Below are 18,509 nucleotides of genomic sequence, written 5' to 3' on the forward strand. Positions count from 1 at the left end.
CATTTACTTGTATCAGCCCTTTCCAACAGCTTCCAAAGCAGAAAAAATAAGCAAAGGGTTCTAAGGCAGAGCGCACTTCCACAAAAATAGACTATAGAGGTATAAACAAGGCAAAATGTGAGAGGGGAAGAGTGGTCCTGTTTCTAATTTTTTGTTTTGTTTTGTTTTTTACATCCTTATCCCTTCCAACTTTTCCATTGCCCTTTTAGTTTCTCTACTGCAGTGTTTTACTATTTGTTATACCTTGTCATATTGGCATCTGCAATATATTTGCATAATGTTCCTGATCTGGAGCTTCTGAACTCTAGACAAAACAGCACCCTTCTTTTTCTTGTCTGAAGTGAAGCAGGATGGACACAAAGGGCTGTTCTCATTTGGCTGGCACAGAGACAATGGGACACAGCAGCATCTCCCCACCTTTTCCTTGTATTAACTATAGAACATTAACCAGCTCTAGGGCCTCTGATATCGATCACCGTAGTACAGAATTGTCTGAGGTAAGGCTTGCCTTTTTCCACTGCATGGGGTTATGTGGTAATGGAAAGTCCATCCCACTGCACAGTAACTGATGAAAGCAGTCCACTGAGAGTTGCACTGTTGCAAGCCCTAGCACAATATACTGGGCAATTACAGACCATTGGTGATGTCCACAAGGGCAGTGTGGGAATTCATGCTTGTAGGCATGGCTAGCAGTATATGTGCTGAATGCAGACTGAAAAAATCCAGACCTTACCTCCATGACCTTTCTAGAAATGTAATCATATCTTGTCTTAGTATCTTCCTAAATCAATCTGTGTTCCCAAACCTGCTGGTAGGTCTTTCCCTCATAACGAAGTAGCACACACCCTAACTGGGTCAGATCCCTAGCTACTATATGTGCACAGTGAAAGCAACAGATGTGAAAAATGGCTCTGTCTAAGCTATAACACATTCTGGATTTAAAGCTGTATGTCATTTATCATTTCAATGAGTTAAAACACAGCCTGTTTTTGTCTATCATTTTGGTCTGTGACACCCACTACTGTAGTCTGCAGTTCTGCTATCATTTCATCCACTTTACTCATTTCTACCTGTTTCAGATTTTTTAATCCTCTTTTCAACTATTCCAAGTAATTTTATATCCTTCTGGTATTTTAATTGGCAGTTTTGCTTTCCAGTGAAATGATCACTGATTGAATCATGCAGTCTTTTGTTTGATAGCAAGGGCATAAACAGAATTTTGACTGAAGAGTCAAAACTAGCATTTCTATGATAGCATAGAAACTAACATCGAAGACAACCAAAAACAAACAAACAAACAAAAAAACAATAGGAGCTTCAGATATCATTAATGCTGTTGTTGGATGCTAGATCAATAAAAGTGATTCTGTGAATTGGGATTATGTGCCAAGGTTTTGGTAGTGGAGAGGCTTGAAGAGTGTCTTTTGTGAGAAGAGTCCAGAAGCTGCCCCATATCAGATAAGAGCCAATTTCTGCCAGTTTCAAAGGGAGCCTGCCACTGGCCAAGGTTGAGCCAATAAGAGATGCTGTTTGCACCTCTGTTAGAACACATTTAAGAAAGGAAAAAACTGTTGTGCAACAGCAGCTGTGAGAGAGGAGGGAGAAAATGCTGAGAAAAACAACCCTGAAGACACCAGGTTCAGTGAAGAAGGCGAGAGAGGTTATGGTCCAGCTGCTGGAGCAGGAGTTCCCTGGTAGCCCATGAAGAGGCCCATGGTGGAGCAGGCTCCCCACCCCCAGCCCATGGTGTACCATGCTGAAACAGATATTCATGCTGCAGCTCATGGAGGAGCCCATGGTGGATCTGGCCTGAAAGAAGTTGCAGCCCATGGAGAGCCCACCTTGGAATAGACTCTGGGCTGGAACTGCAGCCCGTGAAGAGAGACCCATGCAGGAGCAGGGGATCTGGCGTGGAGCTGCCACCCATGGGGGATCCGTGCTGGAGCAGTTTGCTCCTGACAGATGGACCCCATGGTACGGACCCATGTGGGAGCAGTTCTTAAAGAGCTGCTGCCTGTGAGAAGCCTACATGGGATCAGTTTGGGAAGGACGGCATCCTGTGGGAGGGACCCCACATTGGAGCATGGGCAGAGAGTGACCGAGAAGGAGCGGCAGAGATGGAGTGATATGGTCTGACCACAATTCTTATTGCCCATTCCCCTGCACCACTCCAGGGGAGGAAGTAGAAGAGGGTACACAAAGGATTGAGTGGAAAGAATTTTTAGTTTGCTTTCAGTTCTCACTGCTTTAGTCTGTTAGGGATAGGCAATAAATTACATTAATCTCCTTACAGTGAGTTTGTTTTGCCTCTGATGGTAATTGGTGAGTGATCTCCCTGTCTTTATCAAACTATGAACCCTTTTTCATAATATTTTCTCCCCCTCTTCTTTTCGAGGCGGGAGAATGAGAAACCTCTGTGGTTAAGCTGAGATAGCCAGCAGTGCAATGCCATCGCATTCTGTCATTAGCTGTTGGAAATACATTTGTTATTAAAAGTTTGATAATAACCTTATGTAAGCCAGGGATACCTACACTCATAACTGATAGATTTTACTGTAGCTTGAAAATGCTGTTGCAGTATTCACATAGCATGCTTTTCTAGCCTGCAAAACTTAGTTCCATGATAATCAAGTTGGGGAAAATAAAATGACCAATTTAAAGTCCAGAATCAAGTAATTCTGTTAGTATACCCATTGCATTAGTGGTCAACATAATGGTCATATTATGCAGCACAGTAATAACAAATAAAAACCTTCAGCAACCATGAATTTTTCACATTACTGTATTTTCAGTGGTGATATTTTATATGGTGTTTGACAATCAAAAGCATTGAACAAAGCAAGTGTTTTCAGAGAGCTGTGGGATTCTTGTTTGTTTATTTGTATTTTATCATGTCTGAAGATATTTGGTTGCTCTCTCCATCTCTGGAATTAGCTATTTTTAAGATTATGAATGCAGTTTGTTTTGGAAATGTATACTACCAATGCACAGACAGAAAATTATCAAAACCAGAATCTATTATTTAGTATTTTGTTTGTAAAATTTATTGGATTTCATGCAAATGGCCTTATTTGATTTAATGAGAAAATACCATGTGTCACGGTACAGATGGGGAAAAAGACATTGTAAAGAGACGTTTATAGGCTGAGTTCCATCATGTTTTCAAAATGTGAAAAATTGCTATAGATAACTATATTGCAATTGATTGAGTTACTCATGTGGGTGTGAAGTTAAGCTCATGTTTAAATGCCCTGAATAACTGGAAGCATAAAAAGAGACTTTTAAATAACGGTGGGGTTTATTTATTAATTTAATTGCATATAGGAGGCTTAGTTTGTCCCATAAGATTAGAAATCAAGTTATAAAAGTTTGTGAAAATATCAAGTTACAGACCCAATGCCAAGAAATAGGATTATATCAAAGTTCAGATTACCTTTGCTCTGGTATTAAATCAAACCTTTTTAATAGATTTTTAAAGAATTGTTAAGTAGATTTGGGAGTCTGATAGTATCTCTTTATATTTCAGTGAAACATTTGTGGACAAATATTGAATAATCAATCTGATAGCTAACTATATGAATTAGAAATTAATTGAAAACAATATTGGAACCTGCCCATATATTTTCATTATATAAACTGAGAACAATTAAAAAGTTAAAACAGAACTTGCAAGATAAACATATATATATATATATTTCAACCATTACAAGTCATGTGAATACAGAAAAGAAAATGTGCTTTGTTTAGCTGTCAAGGACCTTTGAATTGCTTGATAATAATTGAGTGCATTTGTTTGCCAGAAATACAAACAAACTGGACAGCCACCAGTTATGTGTTGTTAATATCATCATATTAAATATCTGAGACCTGTTAATGCGTAATGGAGCTCTTCTTCCTCAATACATCATAACCTTTCATTTTCTTTCCTTGCAGAAGGGAATCCATATACATGGTGGGTTGGAAAAGCCAATGAGAAGCACTACTACTGGGGTGGATCAGGACCTGGTATTCAAAAGTGTGCCTGTGGCATTGAACGCAACTGTACTGATCCCAAGTACTACTGCAACTGTGATGCTGATTATAAACAATGGTGAGTTTTCTACAAGAAAGCAGACTACCAGAATCTCCTAACTCCTACAATTACTGCTGTTTCTCAGAATGACTTTTATTTAAATATTTCCTTTTTTTACCAAAGAATGAAGGCAAAAATATTATATTTATGATTCCTCTTTTGCAAATTATCTTCCCATCTCTTTGCATTTCCATTTTATTCGCTGTATCTGTGACTGTCAAATGTAGAGGATATGTTTATGTTTTCAAGTCAGCTAAGCTACAGAGAAGATAGCTAAACTTGCAAAGTCAACTGCTAACAGGAAAGGCCAGCATTTTGGCTGCCTGTGCAACTTTGTCTTCATTGTGTTCAGCTGTGTTACATCACAGTATTTAATTTTATCTCTGCATGCAACGTCATTTGGAGAAATTCTGCTAATACTAATGCTGCATTTGCCTGAAAAAAGTGAGAGAGATGAGCTCAAATCAATAATGTAGGGACTCTAAACCTCATTATTTATCTTTCATGAGAAAAAATGCATTGAAAACTAAGCCTGGAAAGTATTACAGAATGAGGCTCTGCATTTCAGGGGAAGCTATTGCACTTTTTAAGAGATAATTAAATACTCATTGGCCTAATGGCTGAGAGTACAAACCTATAGTCCTTTGGGGAGTGAGTGAGAACTGGTTCTAGTTTCTTCTCTAATAAATAGTTATTGATTCATCCCAGGTGGAACAACTTAACAGACAGACTGAGGAAGTCCTAGCCCAGAGTAGTTTACAGCCTGGTAACAGGGGCATTCTGCTGCAAGGTAATTGATGTGTGTTCAAATCCCTTCAGGCAGAAAAGAGAATTAAACCTGCACCTCTGATATCCCCCATAAATGTTCTAGCAATGAACTTACTGTGTAAAAATTGTCATTTTCTGTGAGATCCCATCTCTGCTCTTAGAACACTTGGTTTGTAAGCTTTAAGTGTTTAACACTTGGTTTGTAAGCTTTAAGTGTTTTGTCATCACAGGTAGTATCATATTTTAAATGGTATGCAATGTTCAGTGACTAACTGGACCCATACTTTTATGAGCACTATTCCCATTAATAGCAACTTAGAATCAGAGAATTATAGAATAGTTTAGGTTAGAAGGAACCTTTAAAGATCATCTAATTCCAAACCCCCTGCAACGGACAGGGACACCTTCTATTAGACCAGGTGGCTCAAAGTCCCATCCAGCGTAGCCTTGAACACTTCCAATGTTAGGGCACTCACAACTTCTCTGGGCAACTTATTCCAGTATCTAACCATGCTCATAATAAAGAATTATATCTAATCTAAATCTACCTTGTTCTGAGGACCACAGAAATGGATGCAGTACTCCAGGTGGTATCTCATGAATGAAGAACAGAGGGGGAGAATCACCTCCCTCAACCTGTTGGTCATGCTTCTTTTGATGCAGCCCAGGATATTATTACCATTTTGGTCTGCACATGCATGTTTACAGTTCAAGTCCAATTTTTCTTCTGCCAGTACCCTCAAGTCTTTCTCTGCAGGGCTGTCTCAATCCATTTGTCACCCAGTCTATACGGTTGTTGGGGATTGCCCTGACCCACTGGCAGGACCTTGCACTCACCCTTCTTGAACATTGTGAGGTTTGCATGGGCACACCTCTCAAGCCTGTTCATGTCCCTCTGGATGGCATCCCTTCCCTCCAATGTGTCAACCACACCACACAGACTGGTGTCATCCACAAACTTGCTAAAGGTGCACTTGATCCCATTGTCCATGGCACCAATGAAGATATGAGACAGTACTGGTCCTAATACAGACCCCTGAGGGACACCATTCATCAGTGGGCTCCTCCTGGATATCAAGCCATTGACTGCAGCTTTTTGATTGTGACCATCCAGACAATTCCTTATCCACCAAACAGTTCATCCATCAAATCCATGTCTCTCCAATTTAGAGACAAGGATGATGAGGGGGGCCATATAAGGTTTTGTAAAAGTGACATTGTCATATGCAATGCTACTGTAAGCTTTGAAATTGTTAGGGTAATTATCAGTGATGTTATGGTGTGAACTACAGAATAGCACAGAGATAAAGTCAATACTACAGACAGAGAAATCAGACATGGTGACAAACTTCAGAACTACTATTATACAAAAAGCGAAAAATATAGTCAGAGGACTCAAACTCAATCATAGGCACTATAGCAATGTAGCAGGAGGTAAATTTGGTTCTGTGAAAAAACTGTAACAATAAAAGGAAGATGTTGTAATAATAATTAGGATAATGGAGCATTTACAGATTAGGAGCACTTACAGTTTTCATTGCTTCAGGCACTGGATGTGTATCCATAAATATTAGCCTCTGTACCATATGTTGACTGTTTTATTTTATGCTGTGGGAAATGTGTGGGTATGGGAAATATCATTGACATTTGGTCTCTTGTGGCTTCTCTAAGTGCCATAGGTGATAATTTAATAATCCTTCACTCAATAATCTTTTTCTGTAACATCTATGCCCCTATATACACTGAGAATATATGGAATCTATTAATAAATACATTAATATAATTAATAGATCCTTTAAAATCTAAAATAAGATTAATATCGTAATAGATATACAACTGTTTACTCAGAATTTTAATGTGGGGAAGTGTGGGAAGTGTGGCCAGGGTAGTAGCTAGAGCAATTAACTATATTAGGAAACGTAAAGAAGTAAAACTGGAAAAGAAGCCTGCATGGAAATTGTTGGAATGAAAGGGGAAGAAGAGAGATTCAGCAAGGAATTCAGCAAGGAGATTCAGTGTTTGAAGTACAAGGTACTTTCTCAAAGGAAACAGAGAAGTCACTGAATGGTGGGTAAGACTGAATCAGAATGATATAGTGTAAGTAGAATATTGTCCAGAAATTTTGATGCAGGAATTGGAAATCGTGTTAGAAATGAAGAAGGGGATTGCAGTTTGATGAACGATCTCATAACCAATGCAGGAAATGCTCCCTCGGAGAACTGGATTCTAACTCTGCCTCTGGAACAAAATTCCTGTGTGATGCTGGCCAAGTTTTGTAAGCCATTTTTTCATAGGGCGGTCATCAATTGTTTGATCCTAATTTTCTGTATACCTAACTGGAAACTCAGATGTCCAATTTGTAGAAATACAGAACATTCCAAGCTGCAACTGAAAAAAGTGAGCACTCTCTCTGAACGTATCTAATGCTGTCTTCTAAAACACAAAAAATAAAAGCCAGTAGGCATTTTTCACCTTGAGCACTAAAAATGTATGTATGTTTTTAATCTTACATCTTTCATCCATAACATCCACTCTGTAGAATGGGGATGATGCCAGTTTCTCACCTCACAGAGGTTTTTCAAAGATAGGTAGATTTATGAAGCAATCATCTTCTGTAGTAATGAGCACTACAGAAAATCCAACAAGGAGATGATGTCATTATAGAAAGAGTTAAAATACACATTCAATATAAGATGGGGTCCTCATATTGAAGTATGAGAATAAATTAGAATAGTAAGTAGTGTTTTACTGTAAGAGTATTGTACATGTCCTATAATGAATGACGCTGGAGTCCTCCAGAAAAAGAGAAAAAGAAAGACAGTGACCAGTCAAGGACTATAACATGGTGATAGCTACAGGAGACAAATTAAAGATCTTTAAGCAGTATGCATTATTTGTTTTTCCTAAACTTTGTGCTTGATTTTATTTTTTTTTTTTTAATCAGATATATGAGTTGTTATTTTTCGTAGAATTATAGAATGGTTTGGTTTAGAAGGAACTTAAGGATCATCTAATTCCAATGACCCTGCCACAGGCAGCAACACCTTCCACTGGACCAGATTCTCAAAGCCCCATCCAACCTGGCCTTGGACACTTCTAGGGATGGGACATTCACAATTTCTCTGGACAACCTGTTCTAGTGCCTCAACACCCTCATAATAAGACTTTCTTCTGAATATCTAATCTAAATCTCTATTTCAGTTTTGAGCCATTACCCATTGTACTATTACTTCATGCCCTTGCAAGAAGTCTCTCTCAAGCTTTCTAGTAGGCCCCCTTTCGGTATTGGAAGACAGCTATTAGGTCTCCCTGGAACCTTCTCTTCTACAGGCTGAACAACCCCAACTTCCTCAGCCTGTCTTCACAAAAGAGGTACTCCAGGCCTCTGATCAACTTTGTGGCCCTCCTCTGGACTTGCTACAACAGGTCCATGTCCTTTTTGTAATGGGGGCCCCAGACCTGGACACAGTACTCCAAATAGAGACTCATGAAAGCAGAGTAGAGGGGGACAATAACTTCCCTCAACCAGCTTGCCACTCCTCTTTTGATGCAACCCAGGTTGCAAATGGCCTTCTGGACTGCTGGCTGCATGTTGAGCTTTTTGTCCATCAGAACCCCCAAGTCCCTCTTTGCAGGGCTGCTCTCAATGAATTCTTCTCTTAGTCTGTACTCATGTCTGGAATTGCCCTTGACTCAGGTGCAGCACCTTGCACTTAGGCTTGTTGAAACTCATTAAATGGGCCTCACTCAACATGGGCCCACTTCTCGAACTTGTCCAGGTCCCTTTGAATGGCATCTCTTCCTTCTGTTGTATCAACTGCACCACTCAGCTTGGTGTCATCTGAAAACTTCCTGAGGGTGCAACTCAATACCATTGTCTATGTCACTGATGAACCAGTCCTGAGACAGACCCTTGAGGGACACAGCTCATTACTGGACTCCACCTGGACATAGAACCATTGACCATCACTCCCTGGGTGTGGCCTTCAAGCCAACTCCTTATCCACTGAATGGTCCACCCTTCAAATCTATCTCTGTCTAATTTGGAGATTAGGATGTCATGTGGGACCATGTCAAAGGCCTTACAGAAGTCCAAGTAGATGACATTGGTTGGTCTTCCCTTGCCAACTGATACAGTCACTCCATCATAGAAGGCCACCAGACTGGTCAGGCATGATTTGCTCTTGGTGAAGCCATGCTGGTTGTCCTGGATCACGTCCTTGTCCCGCATGTGCCTTGACATTGTTTCCAAGAGGATCTGTTCCATGATCTTGACATGCACAGAGCTGAGGCTCAATGATCTGTAGTTCCATGGGCCTTCCTTTCTACCCTTTTAAAAAATGGGAGTGATGTTTCCCTTTCTTCCAGTCACCAGGAACTTCACCTGACTGCCAGGAGTTTTTAAATAAGATGGAGAGATGCTTATCCATTCCATCAGCCAGTTCTCCAGGACCCTGTGATGCATGTCATTAGGCCCCACAGACTTGTACCTGTTCATTTTCATCATGTGGTCTCGAACCTGCTCTTCGCTTACAGTGAGAGGGACTTTGCTCACTTAGCCTTCATCTCCAGTTTCAGGGAAATTAGATACTTGGGAAGTCTGTCTGACAGTGAAGACTGAGGCAAAGCAGTTGTTGAGTACCTTAACCTTCCCCATGTCTGTCATCACTAGCTCTCCCTTCTTGTCTATCAAATGCGGTATATTCTCCTTGGCCTTTCTTTTCTGGATAATAATATAATAGAACTCCCTTCTTGCTATTTTTTGTATCCCTTGTCAAGCTCAGTTAATCCAGTTAAAATCTTTTGAGATAGCTCAGGATACAGTTGGCTTTGTGGGCTGCAAGTGTACATTGCTATCTCATGTTCAGCTTCTTATCAATCAGCACCCCCAAGTCCTTCTCTGCAGGGCTGTCTCAATCCATTTGTCACCCAGTCTATACTGTTGTTGGGGATTGCCCTGACCCTGCACTTGACCTTCCTGAACTTCACGAGGTTCACAGAGACTCACCTCTCCAACTTGTCCATGTTCCTCTGGATGGCATCCCTTCCCTCCAATGTGTCAACCACACCACACAGACTGGTGTCATCCACAAACTTGCTAAAGGTGCACTTGATCCCATTGTCCATGGCACCAATGAAGATATGAGACAGTACTGGTCCTAATACAGACCCCTGAGGGACACCATTCATCAGTGGGCTCCTCCTGGATATCAAGCCATTGACTGCAGCTTTTTGATTGTGACCATCCAGACAATTCCTTATCCACCAAACAGTTCATCCATCAAATCCATGTCTCTCCAATTTAGAGACAAGGATGTTGAGTGGGACCATGTAAGATTTTGTAAAAGTGCAGGTAGATGACATCAGCTGTTCTTCCCTTATCCACCAACACTCAATCCCCATCGTAGAAGGCCACCAAGTTAGTCAGGCATGATTTGCCCTTTGTGAATCCATGTTGTCTGTCTCCAATCACCTCCTTATTTCCTATGTGCCTTTGTATAGTTTCCAGGAGGTTCTACTCTTTGGTCTTACCTGGCACAGATATGAGACTGACCAGGCTGCAGTTTTACAGGTTATCCTTGTTACTCTCTGTAACATTTCCGCTTTTCTAATCTTTGAGTACCTCAGCCTTCTCTGTATCCTATATCCCTGGTCTCTCGTTTCCTTGTGGAGGAGGCACAGATTTTACCTTGTCTTCCTTTTTCACCAACATACCTATAGAAGCTTTTCTTCTTTCTCTTGATATCTCTGGCCAGATTTAATTCTATCAGGGCTTTAGCTTTCCTAACCTGATCCTAGGCTGCTCAGACAATTTCTCTATATTCATCCCAGGCTACCTGTCCTTGCTTCCACCCTCTGTAGACTTCCTTTTTGTATTTGGGTTTGTGTAGGAACTTCTTGTTCACCCATGCAGGCCACTTGGCATTTATGCCTGACTTCCTTTTTATTGGGATGCATCGCTCCTGAGCTGAGGTGATATTTGAATATTAACCAACTTTCTTGGGCTCCTCTTCCCTCAGGGCTTTATCCCATGGTACTTTACCAAGCAGTTCCCTGAAGATGCCAAAGTCTACTCTCCTAATGTGCAGGGTAGCAAGCTTTCCATGCACCCTCCTCCTGTGCCTCAAGGATCTTGAACTCCACTTTTATAACTTGTGATTTTCATAAGTACAGAACTAGCTATGCCAATTATGGACTCAATTATAATGTAATCTTTCTCATGTACTAGATTACACCATAGTCTTGATATACCTGAAATCTGGACGGTGTGTATTAATGTTTTTTAAAAGCTTACAGAACACCTTTTCAGATCATTCTCTCTGAATAGAGAAAAAAAAAAGAGCTCTCTGTAAATGGTACGGGTATTTAGCATATACTAATGTGTTGATTATCAGACCCTGAAAACAGGGGGTATATAGGCCAAAATGGTAGATATTGTCAGGGAATTCAAATTTATGTGTGTTTGCACAATGCATCTAAAATAGAAGTTAATTCTTAGAAGAGGCCCATGTTGTTGCTGCAATGTAAATACTAAGTAATCATTTTTTTTACAGCAAAGCTTTATGGATAAGAGGGAAAAAACAGTTGGGAAGAGCTTCACCCAGAGAAATCCCACTAAAGTGAACCTTAGTCCCAAATTATCCATTATTTGTGCCCAGTATGAAATTAATCCAGAAGTAAGTGAATCAAATTATATTTAAAAGGTTAGTTTTACCTGGCAACAGAGATTATTTATTTAAGAGCATGGTCATCATTCAAAGTCAGATTGCCTCAAGCTTGAGAGAATAAATGCTTCTGATATTGCTGTTATTAACAACGAGAAACTCCTTGGGTCATTGTGAAACCAAATCTGCTTCAACTGAACAATGTTATTTACACATGACTATTTATGCTTTTCTGTGAAAAATACTGGCACTGCAGAGATAGACAAACTATATGAATTAAGCAGTAAATGTAAAGATCTACAAAGAAATTTTCGTTCTTACTCTTTTGACCATAAAGTCAGTTGTAACACCCAGATTGGTCAATGCTTCTACTCCAAAAGCTGTTTACTTCTTATTCTTTCTTACTTTTTCCACAATATGTGAAAAAAACATGATGTGATTCTGCAGGTGGATTTACTGAGAAAAGGGTTTTCCTTTCAAACTTCTTCATGAGGATGAACTTTAGATTTCTCAGCAGGGCACAGAACTCACTGCTGACTATTACTATGACTGCTAATATTTCAAGAAATATTTGATGGTCCTATAAGATGACTGAAAGGGATTAAAGGAGAACTTGAAGATAATAGTGGTTCAGACAAATGAAGGAAATCAGCAATGAAAACAGAAGGAGGGAGGGGAAATGTAAGTTCAGAAGCTCCAGTGATGTGGTTAACATGGGAACAGCAGTGCTCCTAAGCAGACAATGATAATTGCCAGATGGAAAACAAAAGAAAGAAAATAACATTGGTATGCCACTAAGGCAAAACAAAAATGTTGATGAAACAATTCAGGACTACTTTATCATCACAGATCTTGACTTCAGGAATAAATCAGATGACTGCAGACCACCTCATTTTTTTGTTTATCCTCTGCCACAGTTTGGAAATTAACATTTCCTTCTCCAGAGTCTGCAAAATCCCTTTATTTTTGTGAGATGTTTGCCAAAGTGGTCCACAAGATACATTTCCCTTCTCTTTGCTACTTTTCTCCTACATTGAGGCTTTCAGAATAAATATTCAGGTGGTGAGAAAAGACAATTAAACGGGGATCAGTCTGATACGACTTGTTCTACTGCACAGGACTAGGGGTGGACAATGAAATGCCAGCCTGTGGCCATGGCAATGACAGTATGCCTGATGCTGGGCAGGTCACATGTAGCCAGATTTAACACAATATTAAAGGTTCCTGGAGATACTGGTATGCATCAAGGCTTAAGTATAGCACATGTCAATTCCATTTGAAATCAGTAATAGTTCAGTTCCTTACTCACTTAGGCACTTTTGAACATCTATCTGTCCTTTAACCTTGTGTGCTCTCAATACCAGAGCTGCTGATGCAGTGAGAACTGGTGGGTTACATGACTCTGGCTTCTCCTGTCCATTAGAAGCTGCTAAAGATGTATTTGGGTATTTTTTTTATTTTTTTTTCAGTGTTACTTTCTCATCTAGGAAGCAACTGGAAATTCCACAGCAATGGTATGTGATCAGAAGTGGTTAGTTTATACATTCTCTGAAGAAAAAAAAAAAAAAAAAAAGACCAGAGAATTTATCATTGGCTCTAATTAGTTACATTTTCCTGAAATTATCTTCTTATTTGTAACAGTATATAAATAAGCACTAAAGAAGTAAAAGGGATCAAATATGAATAAACCTAAAAGAACCTGAATGACTGTAGAAGTTGCAGTAAGGAATATGCATGATTACATTCAATATATATTAAAAAAATTACAATTTATCCACATGGATTGACTGCCTATAAAGGTCAAATATTTAAATAATATAGCAATATGTTTAAGCAATACCTTGCAAAATAGGCATTTTTGCTAAAATACAGAGGCCTGTATTTGACAAGAAAACATACTCTCTTGCATTACATGAAATAAGGGAAAAGAAAAAAAAAATATCTAGTAAGATTAGCAATGTCTTGCTGCTTGGCCGGTCATCACATATACATGACGAATCTCAATTTCCTAGAAAAGGGGAACATTTTGTAGAATGGTTGCCACTTCAAAAACTGTATTTGCACGTTTTAGCATAGCTTAATGACCATCTTTGAAATGATTGACCAGAAAACAATTGGTAATTGTGTTGTGCTGTAACTGTGTGCAGTAATTGCATCTGTTCACTTTATAAAATCTGAAATATCTAAACTTATTTTTTAGTTATGCTTATGGAGTAAACTAGTTTTGCAGGTGAAGGTGGGGAAGTTTAGCTGCCAACCTGCATTACTTAACAAGGCTGGTTTTTTTTGTACTTTGTAAATCCAGACAGCCTTTTGTAGTTTTTTAGAGTTTCCTTTCAGATTTCCTCTGTATATTAACATTGACACCTCACATTAAGATAATTTCAGTCAATCAAAATTTAGCACTATGTCAGTATGTAATGACACAGAATAATAATCTACACTAGGAGGAACACTGAAGACAGAAAGTCAAGCATTCAAACCTTAGGAAATGTTAGATTTAATGCAGCTATTATTACTTTTTTTTTTTTCCTGAATGATTGATAGTTTTGAGCTGAAACTTTCAGCAAGAGAAAAACAGATAGCCAGAAGCCAAGAAGTTCATTCCTACTAGTTATAGTTTGCCCATTAAAACTACTCTATCTGGGAGAAGGGTCAAGTGAATGAGTATTAAACAGGCTGATTCCTCTTCTGCATTTCTCAGCTCTGCCTACCTGTAACTTGTGTGCAATATTGAAACAAAATGTGCATATAAAAATACGGAATCTTCCCATTAATTGAATTTTGTCCTCTTTTTTTCATTATCTGTTCTATATTTTCTTTTATAGAAATTATGTATACCTTGTGTTTGACTATTATACATTCCTCTTTTCTGCTTCTCCCTTAAGAGAAGGCTAAATGTTTTCATTACTGATAACAACAGATTAAAATTTTGAGAAAGATGGAAACAGTAAAGATGAAGGGATGAACTCCATCTAACACTCAGCCATGCTAGAGATGTGCTAGGCAAAGTAGCACATTTCAAATTCTCATTTACTTGTACCTCAATACCACCATAGGACTCTGGCCTCAGACTGGGGCTTCATTAGGCAAGGTTGGCTACAAACACAAAAAGGCTGTCTTTCTCCTCAATGTTCATATGACCACAAATACGTACATAAGACTAATGAGAGTGATTTATAAATTAAATTTGTGGAAGATGAAGGGAATAGTAAGTCTTTCACAGCAAGTGTTTAGGCCAATAGTTTTACACAGACTTTGAAGGACAGGACCTGTTGCCTTGGAGTTATCGTGAATGTATGTGGTTTATTGCTAATGCATAGCCCAGAGCCAACAGCTCCATCCTGGAATTCAGGTAAATCCATGATCACTTCGTTTACTCTCTCTCCTTTACAAATGTTCCATGCAAGTACTGATAACGTATATACATAGCTCAGGGAACCTGACAGATTTACAGTCTGAAATAATACAGGTTAAGGGCATTAGGAATCTGGGGGTTAAATTAGTCATGAAACTTGCAAACGTCCCTGCTGTTTTCTCTCTTTTCCCTCCTGTATTATTCACCTTTTTGTTTTGATAGTGGCCTAATTTATAACAGGCATTTAAACCACTTGGTGTTTAGTTGTCATCCCACTTATCGATGTTAAAGTAAGCATTTCCCTTAATGCTTGTGGATCATGGCAGCAACCAAACAGCTGAGGAGACAAGTCTTAGCCTTCTGAAAACTGAACTGAAAACACAAGAAAATTTGTACATTGATGATACATGAAAGAACTGTCTGTCTTATCTTTGTTTAAATAGAACCTTCTTGCATGGTGTTATTTATTCAGTCCTATGTAGCTCTTCTGCAGTTATTTTTCATTCCACAAGGAATGCAAAACTAGCATATCTGAGGATGAGGGTACAAGAATCTGTACATCTTCATGCATATTGTGCAGTATCTTTTACCTTGCTCCATATTTAAAAATAGTTTAGCCCTAGCAACTTCCTAAGGATGAACAGGATGCCCATTCGGCAGCAAATTGAACATTAATATGAGTCAATAGTGTGCCCTGGCAGCCAGGAGGGCCAGCCATGTCCTGGGGTGCAACAGGCACAGCATTGCTAGCCAGTTGAGGGAAGTGATTTTCCAGCTCTACTCTGCACTAGTGCAGCCTCACCTCAAATACCGTGTTCAGTTTTGGATGCCACAGTATATAAAGAACATAAAACCATATTTTTTTGTCCCGAGAGGAGGTCTACAAAGACTGTGAAGGGTCTAGAGGGCAAGACATGTGAGGGGTGGATGACATTGCTTCATCTGTTCAGCATAGAAAAGAGGAGACTGAAGGGAGAGCTCAGGGCAGTCTACAGCTTCCTCACAAGGGGGGTCAGAGGGGCAGGCACTGATCTCCTCTCTGGTGACCCGAGATAGAACCCGAGGGAGCAGCATGAAACTGTGATATTCAGAAAATGTTCTTCACTGAGAGGGTGGTCAGGCACTGAAAAAGGCTCCCCAGGAAAGTGGTCACAACATCAAGCCTGACAGAGTTCAAGATACATTTGGACAACTCTCTCAGACATATAGGATGATTTTGGGGTGGTCCTGTGTGGACACAGGAGTTGGACTTAATGATCAGAGAATCACAGAATCACAGAATTGTCTAGGTTGGAAGAGACCTCCAAGATCACCTAGCCCAACCTCTGACCTAACACTAACAAGTCCTCCACTAAACCATATCACTAAGTTCAACATCTAAACGTCTCTTAAAGACCTCCAGGGATGGTGACTCCACCACCTCCCTGGGCAGCCCGTTCCAATGCCCAACAACCCTTTCGGTAAAGAAGTTCTTCCTAATATCCAATCTAAACCTCCCCTGGCATAACTTTAGCCCATTCCCCCTCATCCTGTCACCAGGCACGTGGGAGAATAGACCAACCCCCACCTCGCTACAGCCTCCTTTAAGGTACCTATAGAGAGCGATAAGGTCGCCCCTGAGCCTCCTCTTCTCCAGGCAGAACAATCCCAGCTCCCTCAGCCGCTCATAAGACTTGTTCTCCAGACCCCTCACCAGCTTCGTCGCCCTTCTCTGGACTCTCTCGAGCACCTCCATGTCCTTCTTGTAGCGAGGGGCCCAAAACAGAACACAGTGCTCGAGGTGCGGCCTCACCAGAGCCGAGTACAGGGGGACAATCACTTCCCTAGCCCTGCTGGCCACACTGCTTCTTATACAGGCCAGGATGCTGTTGGCCTTCTTGGCCACCTGGGCACACTGCTGGCTCATATTCAGCCGACTATCAACCAGTACTCCCAGGTCCTTCTCTGCCAGGCAGCTTTCCAGCCACTCATCTCCCAGCCTGTAGCACTGCTTGGGGTTGTTGTGCCCCAGGTACAGGACCCGGCACTTGGCCTTGTTGAACTTCATACAGTTGACCTCAGCCCATTGGTCCAACCTATCCAGATCCTTCTGCAGAGCCTTCCTACCCTCGAGCAGATCGACACACACACCTAACTTGGTGTCATCTGCAAACTTACTGAGGGTGCACTCAATCCCCTCATCCAGATCATCGATAAAGATATTGAAGAGGACTGGCCCCAGTACTGAGCCCTGGGGGACTCCACTAGTGACCGGCCTCCAACTGGATTTGACTCCATTCACCACAACTCTTTGGGCCCAGCTATCCAGCCAGTTTTTAACCCAACGAAGCGTACACCAGTCCGAGCCAAGAGCAGCCACTTTCTTGAGGAGAATGTTGTGGGAAACGGTATCAAAAGCCTTACAGAAGTAAAGGTAGACCACATCCACAGCCTTTCTCTCATCCACTAAGCGTGTCACTTTGTCATAGAAGGAGATCAGGTTTGTCAAGCAGGACCTGCCCTTCATAAACCCATGCTGACTGGGCCTGATCACCTGCTTGCTCTGCAAGTGCCGCGTGATGACACTCAAGATAATCTGCTCCATGAGCTTCCCTGGCACTGAGGTCAAACTAACAGGCCTATAGTTCCCCGGGTCTACCCTCTGGCCCTTCTTGTAGATGGGCGTCACATTTGCTAGCCACCAGTCGACTGGGACCTTCCCTGATAGCCAGGACTGCTGATAAATGATGGAAAGTGGCTTGGCCAGCTCCTCCGCCAGTTCTCTCAGTACCCTCGGGTGGATCCCATCCGGCTCCATCGACTTGTGTACATCCAAGTGGTGTAGCAGGTCGCCAACCATTTCCTCGTGGATAGTGAGGGCCACATCCTGCTCCCCATCCCCTTCCACCAGCTCAGGGTACTGGGTATCCAGAGAACAACTGGCTTTGCCGCTAAAGACTGAGGCAAAGAAGGCATTAAGCACCTCAGCCTTTTCCTCATCCCTTGTAACTAAGTTTCCCCCCGCATCCAGTAAAGGACGGAGATTCTCCTTAGTCCTCCTTTTAGTGTTGATGTATTTGTGAAAACATTTCTTGTTACCTTTAACGGCAGTAGCCAGATTGAGCTCCAGATGAGCTTTGGCCTTTCTAATTTTGTCCCTGCACAGCCTCTCAACAGCCTTATAGTCCTCCTGAGTGGCCCGCCCTCTTTTCCAAAGATCATAAACCCTCTTTTTTCTCCTAAGATCAAGCCACAACTCTCTGTTCAGCCAGGCCGGTCTTCTTCCACGCCGGCTCGTCTTTGGGCACGTGGGGACAGACTGCTCCTGAGCCATTAAGATTTCCTTCTTGAAGAGTGCCCAGCCTTCCTGGACTCCTCTGCCCTTTAGAACCACCTCCCAAGGGACTCTGCCAACCAGTGTCCTGAACAGCTCAAAGTCAGCCCTCTGGAAGTCCAAGACAGCGGTTTTACTGGTCTCCTTCCTGACTTCGCCAAGAATAGAGAATTCTACCATTTCGTGGTCACTCTGCCCAAGACAGCTCCCGACCACCACATCTCCCACCAGTCCGCCACTGTTTGTGAACAGAAGGTCTAGCGGGGCACCTCCCCTGGTAGGCTCTCTAACCAGCTGCGTCAGGAAGCTATCTTCCAAGCTCTCCAGAAACCT

At 41.2% G+C, this 18,509-nt stretch overlaps 1 protein-coding gene across 21 annotated transcripts in view; it reads left to right on the forward strand.

Annotated features, from left to right (window-relative positions):
* CNTNAP2 (contactin associated protein 2) overlaps positions 1-18,509 on the forward strand; it is a 1,168,055-nt gene that overhangs the window by 950,906 nt on the left and 198,640 nt on the right. For all 21 annotated transcript variants that reach the window (XM_083826978.1, XM_083826979.1, XM_083826989.1 and 18 more), the window contains one exon: positions 3,934-4,090. In XM_083826978.1, the coding sequence (XP_083683104.1) occupies positions 3,934-4,090 (157 nt within the window). The remainder of the gene's footprint in view (positions 1-3,933; positions 4,091-18,509) is intronic.

This window comes from Anser anser (assembly GCF_964211835.1).
Source record: "Anser anser genome assembly, chromosome: 2".
NCBI lineage: Eukaryota > Metazoa > Chordata > Aves > Anseriformes > Anatidae > Anser > Anser anser.